The sequence below is a fragment of the Nerophis ophidion genome, linkage group LG06, assembly GCF_033978795.1.
Source record: "Nerophis ophidion isolate RoL-2023_Sa linkage group LG06, RoL_Noph_v1.0, whole genome shotgun sequence".
Lineage (NCBI taxonomy): Eukaryota > Metazoa > Chordata > Actinopteri > Syngnathiformes > Syngnathidae > Nerophis > Nerophis ophidion.
This window is the reverse complement of record NC_084616.1, coordinates 3,720,817-3,733,656: the sequence shown is the minus strand read 5'-3', so window position 1 is coordinate 3,733,656 and position 12,840 is coordinate 3,720,817. Positions and strand designations below refer to the sequence as shown.

Sequence of the window (12,840 nt, the reverse complement as noted above, 5' to 3'; positions counted from 1 at the left end):
TATCCCCAGGTGCATGTCTTTGGAGGTGGGAGGGGCCTATCCCCAGGTGCATGTCTTTAGAGGTGGGAGGGGCCTATCCCCAGGTGCATGTCTTTGGAAGTGGGAGGGGCCTATCCCCAGGTCTTTGGAGGTGGGAGGGGCCTATCCCAGGTGCATGTCTTTAGAGGTGGGAGGGGCCTATACCCAGGTGCATGTCTTTAGAGGTGGGAGGGGCCTATCCCCAGGTGCATGTCTTTGGAAGTGGGAGGGGCCTATCCCCAGGTGCATGTCTTTGGAGGTGGGAGGGGCCTATCCCCAGATGCATGTCTTTGGAGGTGGGAGGGGCCTATCCCCAGGTGCATGTCTTTGGAAGTGGGAGGGGCCTATCCCCAGGTGCATGTCTTTGGAGGTGGGAGGGGCCTATCCCCAGGTGCATGTCTTCTGAGGTGGGAGGGGCCTATCCCCAGGTGCATGTCTTTGGAGGTGGGAGGGGCCTATCCCCAGGTGCATGTCTTTGGAGGTGGGAGGGGCCTATCCCCAGGTGCATGTCTTTGGAAGTGGGAGGGGCCTATCCCCAGGTGCATGTCTTTAGAGGTGGGAGGGGCCTATACCCAGGTGCATGTCTTTAGAGGTGGGAGGGGCCTATCCCCAGGTGCATGTCTTTGGAAGTGGGAGGGGCCTATCCCCAGGTGCATGTCTTTGGAGGTGGGAGGAAGCCGGAGTACCCGGAGGGAACCCACGCATTCACGGGGAGAACATGCAAACTCCTTCTTTGTTTTTATTTTTTTTTTTGTTTATATTATATATTTAAAAAAAAAAAGGATTATTTTGACTTGAAAATGAACGTTTACAAACGTGGATAACGCAGACACTTCACATGCCTAAAAACTATTTTCATAGTTTAAATACATATTCTTTTTTCAGGCAAATTGATGCATTTTAAATATTTCCTGTTAAACACTAAAAAATATGTTAGTAAAGTTATTATTATTTTGTCAATTTTTCTGTATTTCTTTCATTTTTCTTATCTTTTATGTTAATAAGAATATCGCTAAATAATTTACAACCTCTTCTCACTCCGGCACTTACCAAAGGCATGCGGTAAATTTAGGCCTGCGCTTTTAAATTTGAGTGTGATGTAAGGATACCATCATGAAAAGCACATTTAATTAAAAAAAAGGATATTATGGTCTTACCTTTACTTATAAATGAAGTCCATGCACAGCTCCTTCTGATCAAAAGCATGGATAACTTGTTTATAGAAGTCTTCCTTATCTTTCTTCAGTTTTAAAAGTCTCTCTGTCTCCATGGAGATCTTCCTTTATTACCTCCTGCTTCCATTGAAAGTCCAGTTTAGAAAACGGTTTTATTTTCGATATGTAATCCTCCATGTTAAAAGTGCAAGCGAGAGGAAAAAATAAACCCTTGCTGCTTGTTGTCACTTCTTCTGCAGCCGAGTAGTCGCAAGAAGGATCACTAGCGCCCTCTACCACCAGGAGGCGGGAGTCATTTAATGACTCATATTTGACACACGCAGCTACGGTATATTAATAAAACATAGCTGCTTACTGTTCTTTTTAGCATATTCAATAGCTTGGACCTTAAATCCTACTGAATAGCTCTTAATCTTCTTCCCTTTATGCGATTTCAAATGATTGAAATCAGCCTCCTCCATTTTGAAAATGATGACAGGTGAAGTGTCACTCGTGACGTGACGAGTTTGACCCGGTGGAAATTCTAGACATGCGCTAATAAAAATAATATTTTTCGGAACGAGTTTGACCCGGCAGTAATTCTAGGCAGGCGCATACTATATACCCGGCAATTCAAGGAAATACGGTAGAATGTTATGCAAAGGTGGACTTAAAACAATTTTAAAGGCAAATAATATTATCTATATTCATATTTTCCTCTTCCTACAGGGGGCTTAACAGAACATATTTGTGAAGCCCTGCTATAAATCAACTTTTAAAAACTAAAAATGGGCAAAATACTTTTTTTTTTAAACCTCTATATAAGAAAACAAAATGTTTTCTAGACTTTTTTTTCGGGAGGACGTCCATGAAATAATGCATTTAAAATGAAGGCACTGTTCAGTGATTCTGTATTTGTTGTATTTTAGTCGGAACAAAGTGACAAGGAACAGAACACAGCCTGGCTTTCACCTGTTCTACCTGCTACCATGGGGCAGGCGCTACAGGTGCATCAGAGCCAGAACAAACAGGCTCAGGGACAGCTTCTTTCCCAGATATGTCACCATCTTAAACTCAATATATTATAACATATTATAATAAATAATTCACCCCTAGACAATATCCTACTCTAATACCCTACTGTGCAATATTAACCCTTCGAGTTAAAAACATCCCACACTGATTGTTATTACTCCGGTACTCTTGTCTTGTTCTGTATATTAATAGTACACTATTTTGTATATTGTACACTATTTTGCATATTGTTTTGTATTTTGTACCGGATTGCTTATTATTGTTATTGGATAGTCGTCTGTTTATTTCAATTCTTAATTTTTATTCGTATTACTTCTTGTGTAATTAATTTTTTATCTCATAATTGTTTCCACTACCGCAACCTCATCTCGTTATATGCAAAAATAATGACAATAAAGTCCATTTTATTCTACAAACCCTGTTTCCATATGCGTTGGGAAATTGTAAATATAAACAGAATACAATGATTTGCAAATCCTTTTCAAGCCATATTCAGTTGAATATGCTACAAAGACAACATATTTGATGTTCAAACTGATAAACATTTTGCAGATAATCATTAACTTTAGAATTTGATGCCAGCAACACGTGACCAAGAAGTTGGGAAAGGTGGCAATAAAAACTGATAAAGTTGAGGAATGCTCATCAAACACCTATTGGGAACATCCCACAGGTGTGCAGGCTAATTGGGAACAGGTGGGTGCCAGGATTGGGTATAAAAACAGCTTCCCAAAAAATGCTCAGTCTTTCACAAGAAAGGATGGGGCGAGGTACACCCCTTTGTCCACAACTGCGTGAGCAAATAGTCAAACAGTTTAAGAACAACCTTTCTCAAAGTGCAATTGCAAGAAATTTAGGGATTTCAACATCTACGCTCGTAATATCATCAAAAGGTTCAGAGAATCTGGAGAAATCAACATTGAATGACCGTGACCTTCCATCCCTCAGACGGCACTGCATCAAAAATCGACATCAATCTCTAAAGGATATCACCACATGGGCTCAGGAACACTTCGCAAAACCACTGTCACTAAATACAGTTGGTTGCTACATCTGTAAGTGCAAGTAAAAGCGCTACTATGCAAAGGGAAAGCCATTTATCAACAACATCCAGAAACGCCGCCGGCTTCTCTGGGCCCGAGATCATCTAAGATGGACTGATGCAAAGTGGAAAAGTGTTCTGTGGTCTGACGAGTCCACATTTCAAATAGTTTTTGGAAACATTTTCATTGTGTCATTCGGACCATCCAGACTGTTATCGACGCAAAGTTGAAAAGCCAGCATGTGTGATGGTATGGGGGTGTATTAGTGCCCAAGGCATGGGTAACTTACACATCTGTGAAGGCACTATTAATGCTGAAAGGTACATAAAGGTTTTGGAACAACATATACTACCATCTAAGCGCCGTCTTTTTCATGGACGCCCCTGCTTATTTCAGCAAGACAATGCCAAGCCACATTCAGCACATGTTACAACAGCGTGGCTTCGTAGTAAAAGAGTGCGGGCACTTTCCTGGCCCGCCTGCAGTCCAGACCTGTCTGCAATCAAAAATGTGTGGCGAATTATGAAGCGTAAAATACGACAGCGGAGACCCCGGACTGTTGAACGACTGAAGCTCTACATAAAACAAGAATGGGAAAGAATTCCACTTTCAATGTTTCAACAATTAGTTTCCTCAGTTCCCAAACGTTTATTGAGTGTTGTTAAAAGAAAAGGTGATGTAACACAGTTGTGAACATGCCCTTTCCCAACTACTTTGGCACGTGTTGCAGCCATGAAATTCTAAGTTAATGATTATTTGCCAAAAAAAAAAAATAAAGTTTATGAGTTTGAACATCAAATATGTTGTCTTTGTAGCATATTCAACTGAATATGGGTTGAAAAGGATTTGCAAATCATTGTATTCTGTTTATATTTACATCTAACACAATTTCCCAACTCATATGGAAACGGGGTTTGTATTCTTCTACAAACAATTTGGTCTGCAAGAGAAAATCACTGATTATTTTCTGGGAAAACCACCACCAATCTGCCATTTAATAGCTACATGTATGTACCATAAAGGGAATAAGATGTGTCATTGGCATATTTTTCAAAGTGATAATAGGACGACTGCAGCTTATGACGCAGAGCCACTTTCCATTAGTGTACCTTTCCATGTCCTGTTACCAAGAGAAAGAAATCAAGTCCTTGATGGTGATGAAGCACCGCTGTGTATAATATATCTACCTCTGCATTCTGAGTTCACCGTGCTCGCTGCGCTTTATTGTGTCTTTTTGACGGACAGCATGTGCATCTCTCGGCTCAGCGGGTTTTCGGCCTATTCTGAGAAAAAGGCCTTGTTTGTTTGTTCCGCGGTGATAAAAGCGCCTCTCCTTTCCCGGCGTTTCTGCTTGCATGTGAGCAACAAATGAAAGTATGCCGGTCTTCTAGACGTGCCGCTGCTTCGGGTATTTGACGTCAACGGTATGAACACACAAAATATCAGAGAGGCCCTGTTTGGGGCTGCAGAGCATTCCTTCTACTTGTGGGGAAAAAAAAAAAAAAAAGGGGGGGCCGAAAAGTGACCATCAGCTGCAGGAAAAGAATGCCTGTTGCAACAGCAGCCGTTACGCAATGTGTACCTGAAGCCCGGGATCATCTTGGCGAACCCTATGACCTTCTGGATGCTGTAGGACACCAAGTCGGCCAGGTGGGGCAGCATGGACAGCTTGGTGTCCTCCTCGCTGGAGTCCGGACTGCTGGCGCCGTCCTGGTACATCATCAGCAGGTTGCTGAAGTTCATCTTGGTGTCCACAGACTCTGCTCCACAGGACAAAGGGAGTCAGGCGACGAAAAGGACCGGCAACACAAGTCTGAACTCAACACTTTTGTTTTTGCTCCCATTTGTCATGAAAGATCTAAAACTTTTATTATACACACAGAAGACCTGTTCCTCTCAAATATTGTGCACAAATCTGTGTTAGTGAGCATTTCTTCCTTGCCAAAGATAATCCAGCCCACTTCACAGGTGTGGCATATCAAGATGCTAAATAAAAAGCATGTTTATTGCTCAAGTGTGACTTAGGCCGGTGTTTTTTAACCACCGTGCCGCAGCACACAAGTGTGCTATGAGATACAGTCTCGTGTGTTGTGGGAGATTACCGTATTTTTCGGACTATAAATCGCAGTTTTTTTCATAGTTTGGCCAGGGGTGCGACTTATACTCCGGAGCGACTTGTGTGTGAAATGATTAACACATTACCGTAAAATATCAAATAATATTATTTAGCTCATTTACGTAAGAGACTAGACGTATAAGATTTCATGAGATTTATGGATTAGGAGTGAGAGATTGTTTGGTAAAGGTATAGCACAGGAGTCGGGAACCTTTTTGGCTGAGAGAGCCAAAAAGCCCATCCATCCATTTTCTACTGCTTATTCCCTTTCGGGGTCGCTGGCGCCTATCTCAGCTACAATCGGGCGGAAGGCGGGGTACACCCTGGACAAGTCGCCACCTCATCGCAGGGCCAACACAGATAGACAGACAACATTCACACACTAGGGACCATTTAGTGTTGCCAATCAACCTATCCCCAGGTGCATGTCTTAGGAGGTGGGAGGGGCCTATCCCCAGGTGCATGTTTTTGGAAGTGGGAGGAAGCCGGAGTACCCGGAGGGAACCCACGCATTCACGGGGAGAACATGCAAACTCCACACAGAAAGATCCCGAGCCTGGATTTGAACCCAGGACTGCAGGACCTTCGTATTGTGAGGCAGACGCACTAACCCCTCTGCCACCGTGAAGCCAGCCAAAAAGCCAAATATTTTAAAATGTATTTCCATAAGAGCCATATAATATTTTTTTAACACTGAACACAACTAAACGCGTGCATTTTTAAGTAAGACCAACATTTCTAGAGTATAATAGGTCTAGTATTCTTTGTAATAACATTGTTATTCCGAAGCTAACTGTGGAGGGGGCGTGGCCTGTGGGCCTGCAGTTAACTGGGGTGTGCCAGGACCGGCCTCTAAATCAGCGACAGGTGCGTAGACGGCCCACCTGGGCCTTGTTATCTAATCACCTGTCACTCTGTTATAAGCGGCAGCCAGGAGGAGAGACGGGGTTGGGGCTGGAGCCAGAGCGCGAGCGAAAATGAAAGAGAAAAATACAATTGCTGGAAAGCAACTGAGGGACTTATTGAAAAAAAAAACAATATTGTAACCCTGAAACAGGCTCTCATGTCGGTGCTTGGTGGTCTGAAGAAGGGCAAGCCCCACACTAACCAATAATAAATAAATAACTTCCTACCATTAACGCAACTTCTTGAACAGGTGCGGTAGAAACGGATGGATGGCTTAAAATTGCATAAGAATGTTTTATATTTTGAACATTATTTTTAAAACTGTGATTACAAGTGGAATTATTCATTACTTATCGTATTAAGCAATGTCAGCTCAGATTTATCTGAGAGCCATATGTAGTCATCAAAAGAGCCACATCTGGCTCTAGAGCCATAGGTTCCCTACCCCTGGTCTAGCATGTTCTATATGTTATAATTATTTGAATGACTCTTACCATAATATGTTAGGTTAACATAGCAGGTACCTTCTCAGTTGGTTATTTATGCCTCATATAACGCAGTGGTCCCCAACCACCGGGCTTGATTGGTACCGGGCCGCAGAATATTTTTTAATTAATTTTCATTTATTTATTTTTTGTTTTTACTTATTTATTTTATTATTAAATCAACATAAAAAACACAAGATACACTTACAATTTGTGCACCAACCCACAAAACCTCCCTTTTTCATGACATAGAAAAAAAAGCCCTTTGCATTAATCAGTACCCAAGTAGTAGTTCTTGGTTTCAAAAAGGTTGCTGACCCCTGCTGTATACTGTTTGTCTAATCTTGAACCAGTTTGTGCTGAAAACAACGTTTTGTTGTACTTGTACAATGACAATAAAGACCTACCTATCCTATTAAGCAGTGGCACGAACATTCATGCCATTTCCAAAACAGAAAGTGCAAGATTGTCAGAGACATTTTAAAACAAGCTATTGATGTCACTAAGATGACATATCAAAACTACACTAAAGTGCACTTTTTGTACAGAACGCCACTACAATAGTTTAAAACAAATAAAGTGCACTTTTGTGCATGATGTCACACAAGATACTTCAATAAGTGTCAAATAAAAATGAGCTGCATGATAGAAAATCAAATAGTGTATGTCCTTCACTATGTGCTAAGTTACTTTGGACGTTGTCTCCTTCTGTTGTTGACTATTTTTTTCATACGGTGTTGATGTGGAAATTGTTGCTTAGGGATTTTGTTGGTGTGGCACCGAAAGGAAATGTTGACATGCGGAGTTTCAAGCACTCTTCATTCTCTCGCGGGTGACTTTTCAACTGATGCTACAAATTAGCAGTAATGCTATTTTTTAGTTGTCTGTTCAACATCTTCCCGCTTGAAGCCAAACCACCGCCGGACGATGGACCCCCTGCTGTTTTTGTTGAGAATTAATTCTTCCTTTATTTGTTACTAGATTGGCACTTTCTTTCTCTCGTAGTACCACTCGCGCCACTCCACTAGCATCAAAGCTAACTTTACCCATTCCGCTACCTGTCTGCTTGGCGAGGGCGTATGACGTTGCACGCGCGACAGTGAGAAGGAAAGACAAGAAAGAGTGAGAAGAGCCTGTAGTGTAATGCCCGCAGCTAAAAGCAACTGTGTGAGAATGTATACTCCAATATCACCATATAGTCATTTTCTGTATCGCACAGAGACAAACCCGCAATATATAGAGTATACCGTATTTCCTTGAATTGCCTGCCTAGAACTACTGCTGGGTGCGGTATAGCTCGGTTGGTAGAGCGGCCGTGTCAGCAACTTGAGGGTTGCAGGTTCGATCCCCGCTTCCGCCATCCTGGTCACTGCCGTTGTGTCCTTGGGCAAGACACTTTACCCACCTGCTCCCAGTGCCACCCACACTGGTTTAAATGTAAAAATTAGATATTGGGTTTCACTATGCAAAGCGCTTTGAGTCATTAGAGAAAAAGCGCTATATAAATATAATTCACTTCACTTCACTGGGTCAAACTCGTTTCGCAAAATAATTAGCGCATGCTTGGTATTACCGCCGGCTCAGGATTAACGCCGGGTCAAACTCGTTTTGCAAAATATTATTTTTATTAGCGCATGTCTAGAATTTCCACCGGGTCAAACTCGTCACGTCACGAGTGACACTTCACCTGTCATCATTTTTCAAAATGAAGGAGGCCGATTTCAATAATTTGAAATCGCATAAAGGGAAGAAGACGAAGCGCTAATCAGTAAGATTTAAGGTCCAAGCTATTGAATATGCTAAAAAGAACAGTAAGCAGCTATGTTTTATTAATATACCGTAGCTGCGTGTGTCAAATATGAATCATTAAATGACTCCCGCCTCCTGGTGGTAGAGGGCGCTAGTGATCCTTCTTGCGACTACTCGGCTGCAGAAGAAGTGACAACAAGCAGCAAGGGTTTATTTTTTCCTCTCGCTTGCACTTTTAACATGGAGGATTACATATCTAAAATAAAACAGTTTTCTAAACTGGACTTTCAATCGAAGCAGGAGGTAATAAAGGAAGATCTCCATCGAGACAGAGAGACTTTTAAAACTGAAGAAAGATAAGGAAGACTTCTATAAACAAGTTTCAATGCTTTTGGTCAGAAGGAGCTGCGCATGGACTTCATTTATAAGTAAAGGTAAGACCTTAATAACGTTTTTTTAATTAAATGTGCTTTTTATGATGGTATCCTTACATCACACTCAAATTTATAAGCGCAGGCCTAAATTTACCGCATGCCTTTGGTAAGCGCCGTAGTGAGAAGAGGTTTTAAAATAATTAGCGCATGCCTGCCTTTACCGCATGCCTTTGGTAAACACCGGAGTGAGGTTTTAAATTAATTAGCGCCCCGGCGGCAATTCAAGGAAATACGGTATTCCATATATGGCCCGGCCCTAGTTCGAACACCACCACAACCTCATGGAGGGACCCACCAGGCGAGTGGTTGAAGGAGTCTGAGGAGGCGTCCGACAGGGAGTGAAGGGAGGCGGCTCTGCTGGCACTGCGTGTAACTGGACCTTCACGCACTGGAGGCTGCGCACACACACACACACACACACACACACACACACACACACACACACACACACACACACACACACACACACACACACACACACACAATGCAAACAATTTGAAAGGTGTATAATAAATGACATCAATATTTACAACAACGTCCTCATGCGTCTTTTGTAACCAGCTGTGAAAATAAAGTTGTAGTTGGACTCCCAGTACAGTATATAAGACGCATCTTGTGCGGACAGTGAATTCCGACAAGCACAAACATGTTGTGTAGTACTGTCACACTTACAAAGCAATGAGTGTTTGGCCTTGAGTATAAAAGTGTCATAACAACTGCAAAAAAGGAAGGCACCTTGAGTGGCCATGTAGCTGCAAGAACAGTGCTCAATAAATCCACCTTCATTTCATTCCTGCGGCAGCAGCGGCCTGTGATTCATGCGACTGTGACTCACGCTCACTTTGAAGGCCAAATGCTCCTACGTTGACTACAACTTTCCTTGACCTCATCTTCTGCCATTTTTCAAATTTGACTGGCTAAAAAAACAAAACAAAAACAGGACGCCGTGTGCAGAGGTGGGTAGAGTAGCCAGAAATTGTACTCAAGTAAGAGTACTGTTACTTTAGAGATGTATTACTCAAGTAAAAGTAAGGAGTAGTCACCCAAATGTTGACTTGAGTAAAAGTACGAAGTATGTTGTGAAAAAACTACTCAAGTACTGAGTAACTGATGAGTAACCTGTTTGTTTAATGATGACGGCAACAAGTAATGCACAAAAACATAAAAATAGTAATGAACAAATTCAGAGCCAGGAATATCTTAAGCAATTAAAACAATAATATATATTAAATAATATATATTTGGTTTTACACTGTAAAAAATTAATTTTATCTTTGCAAGCTCATTATACTATCGGCTAAGTTTTATATTCATAAATGTAAGTTTCTCAATACCCGACCTGTTTTTTGTGCCTTAAAAAAAGATTTAGAACTCTACATTAAAACACTCTACCTCTAACAAGCAAAAAAATGTGAAAACGATGATGCTGTGTTCCAAATTGAAGTTATTTACTGAGATTAAGTGAGCCTATGGCTTTGCACTTTGTTTATTTTATTTATATATATATATTTTTTGCATTCTAATTTAGTTACTTTGAATTTACAACCCCCTGGCGCTGTTTTGTATGGTTTGTATACTGTTTTGTAAGGTTTTTGTACTTACTTTGATTATTATTTTCAACTGTTTGTAAATGTTGAAATTTATAAGTAAAGGTTTATAAAAACAAAAATAGTGTGCAGTTAATCATGTGACCGCCTGGCTCTGTTTGATTGGTGAGACGGAGTCAGACGTCACCATTGACTGCATTTGATTGGTGAAACGGAGTCAAACGTCACCATTGACTGCATTTGATTGGTGAAACGGAGTCAAACGTCACCAGTGACTGCATTTGATTGGTGAAACTAAGTCAAACGTCACCAGTGACTGCATTTGATTGGTGAAACGGAGTCAAACGTCACCATTGACTGCATTTGATTGGTGAAACGGAGTCAAACGTCACCATTGACTGCATTTGATTGGTGAAACGGAGTCAAACGTCACCATTGACTGCATTTGATTGGTGAAACGGAGTCAAACGTCACCATTGACTGCATTTGATTGGTGAAACGGAGTCAAACGTCACCATTGACTGCATTTGATTGGTGAAACGGAGTCAAACGTCACCATTGACTGCATTTGATTGGTGAAACGGAGTCAAACGTCACCATTGACTGCATTTGATTGGTGAAACGGAGTCAAACGTCACCATTGACTGCATTTGATTGGTGAAACGGAGTCAAACGTCACCATTGACTGCATTTGATTGGTGAAACGGAGTCAAACGTCACCAGTGACTGCATTTGATTGGTGAAACGGAGTCAAACGTCACCATTGACTGCATTTGATTGGTGAAACGGAGTCAAACGTCACCATTGACTGCATTTGATTGGTGAAACGGAGTCAAACGTCACCATTGACTGCATTTGATTGGTGAAACGGAGTCAAACATCACCAGTGACTGCATTTGATTGGTGAAACGGAGTCAAACGTCACCAGTGACTGCATTTGATTGGTGAAACGCAGGCATGTGATAGATCCTACTTTGAAGGTCTGTCTGACAAACTAAAACAAAAAAACCGTGCATTAACAGATCGATAAAAATCAGTAGCGAGCTGAATGGAGATAAATGCAGCGGAGGAGTAAAAGTAGCGCTCCTTCTCTATAAATATACTCAAGTCAAAGTAAAAGTATTTTGCATTAAAACTACTCTTAGAAGTACAATTTATCCCAAAAAGTACTCAAGTAAATGTAACAGAGTAAATCTAGCGGGTTACTATCCACCTCTGCATGCAGGTACTATATGTTGATGACATGCAGGTACTATATGTTGATGACATGCGGGTACTATATGTTGATGACATGCGGGTACTATATGTTGATGACATGCGGGTACTATATGTTGATGACATGCGGGTACTATATGTTGACGAGATGCGGGTACTATATGTTGACGACATGCGGGTACTATATGTTGACGACATGCGGGTACTATATGTTGACGACATGCGGGTACTATATGTTGACGACATGCGGGTACTATATGTTGACGACATGCGGGTACTATATGTTGACGACATGCAGGTACTATATGTTGATGACATGCAGGTACTATATGTTGATGACATGCAGGTACTATATGTTGATGACATGCAGGTACTATATGTTGATGACATGCAGGTACTATATGTTGATGACATGCAGGTAATATATGTTGATGACATGCAGGTACTATATGTTGATGACATGCAGGTACTATATGTTGATGACATGCAGGTACTATATGTTGATGACATGCAGGTACTATATGTTGATGACATGGAGGTACTATATGTTGATGACATGCAGGTACTATATGTTGATGACATGCAGGTACTATATGTTGATGACATGCAGGTACTATATGTTGATGACATGCAGGTACTATATGTTGATGACATGCAGGTACTATATGTTGATGACATGCAGGTACTATATGTTGATGACATGCAGGTACTATATGTTGACGAAATGGAGGTATTATATGTTGATGACACACAGGTACTATATGTTGATGACACACAGGTACTATATGTTGATGACACACAGGTACTATATGTTGATGACATGCAGGTAATATATGTTGATGACATGAGGGTACTATATGTTGATGACATGCAGGTACTATATGTTGATGACATGCAGGTACTATATGTTGATGACATGCAGGTACTATATGTTGATGACATGCAGGTAATATATGTTGATGACATGCAGGTAATATATGTTGATGACATGAGGGTAATATATGTTGATGACATGCAGGTACTATATGTTGATGACATGCAGGTACTATATGTTGATGACATACAGGTAATATATGTTGATGACATGCGGGTACTATATGTTGATGACATGCAGGTACTATATGTTGATGACATGCGG

At 41.2% G+C, this 12,840-nt stretch overlaps 1 protein-coding gene and 1 long non-coding RNA gene across 2 annotated transcripts in view; both read right to left on the bottom strand.

Annotated features, from left to right (window-relative positions):
- Nucleotides 1-12,840, bottom strand: part of LOC133554093 (uncharacterized) — a 261,586-nt gene that overhangs the window by 31,765 nt on the left and 216,981 nt on the right. The window lies entirely within an intron of this gene.
- Nucleotides 1-12,840, bottom strand: part of LOC133554092 (vitamin D3 receptor A) — a 197,647-nt gene that overhangs the window by 31,765 nt on the left and 153,042 nt on the right. The window contains exons 6-7 of the mRNA XM_061902481.1: nucleotides 9,236-9,335; nucleotides 4,833-5,010 (exon numbers count right to left, since the gene is read on the bottom strand). Coding sequence (XP_061758465.1) covers nucleotides 4,833-5,010; nucleotides 9,236-9,335 — 278 coding nt within the window. The remainder of the gene's footprint in view (nucleotides 1-4,832; nucleotides 5,011-9,235; nucleotides 9,336-12,840) is intronic.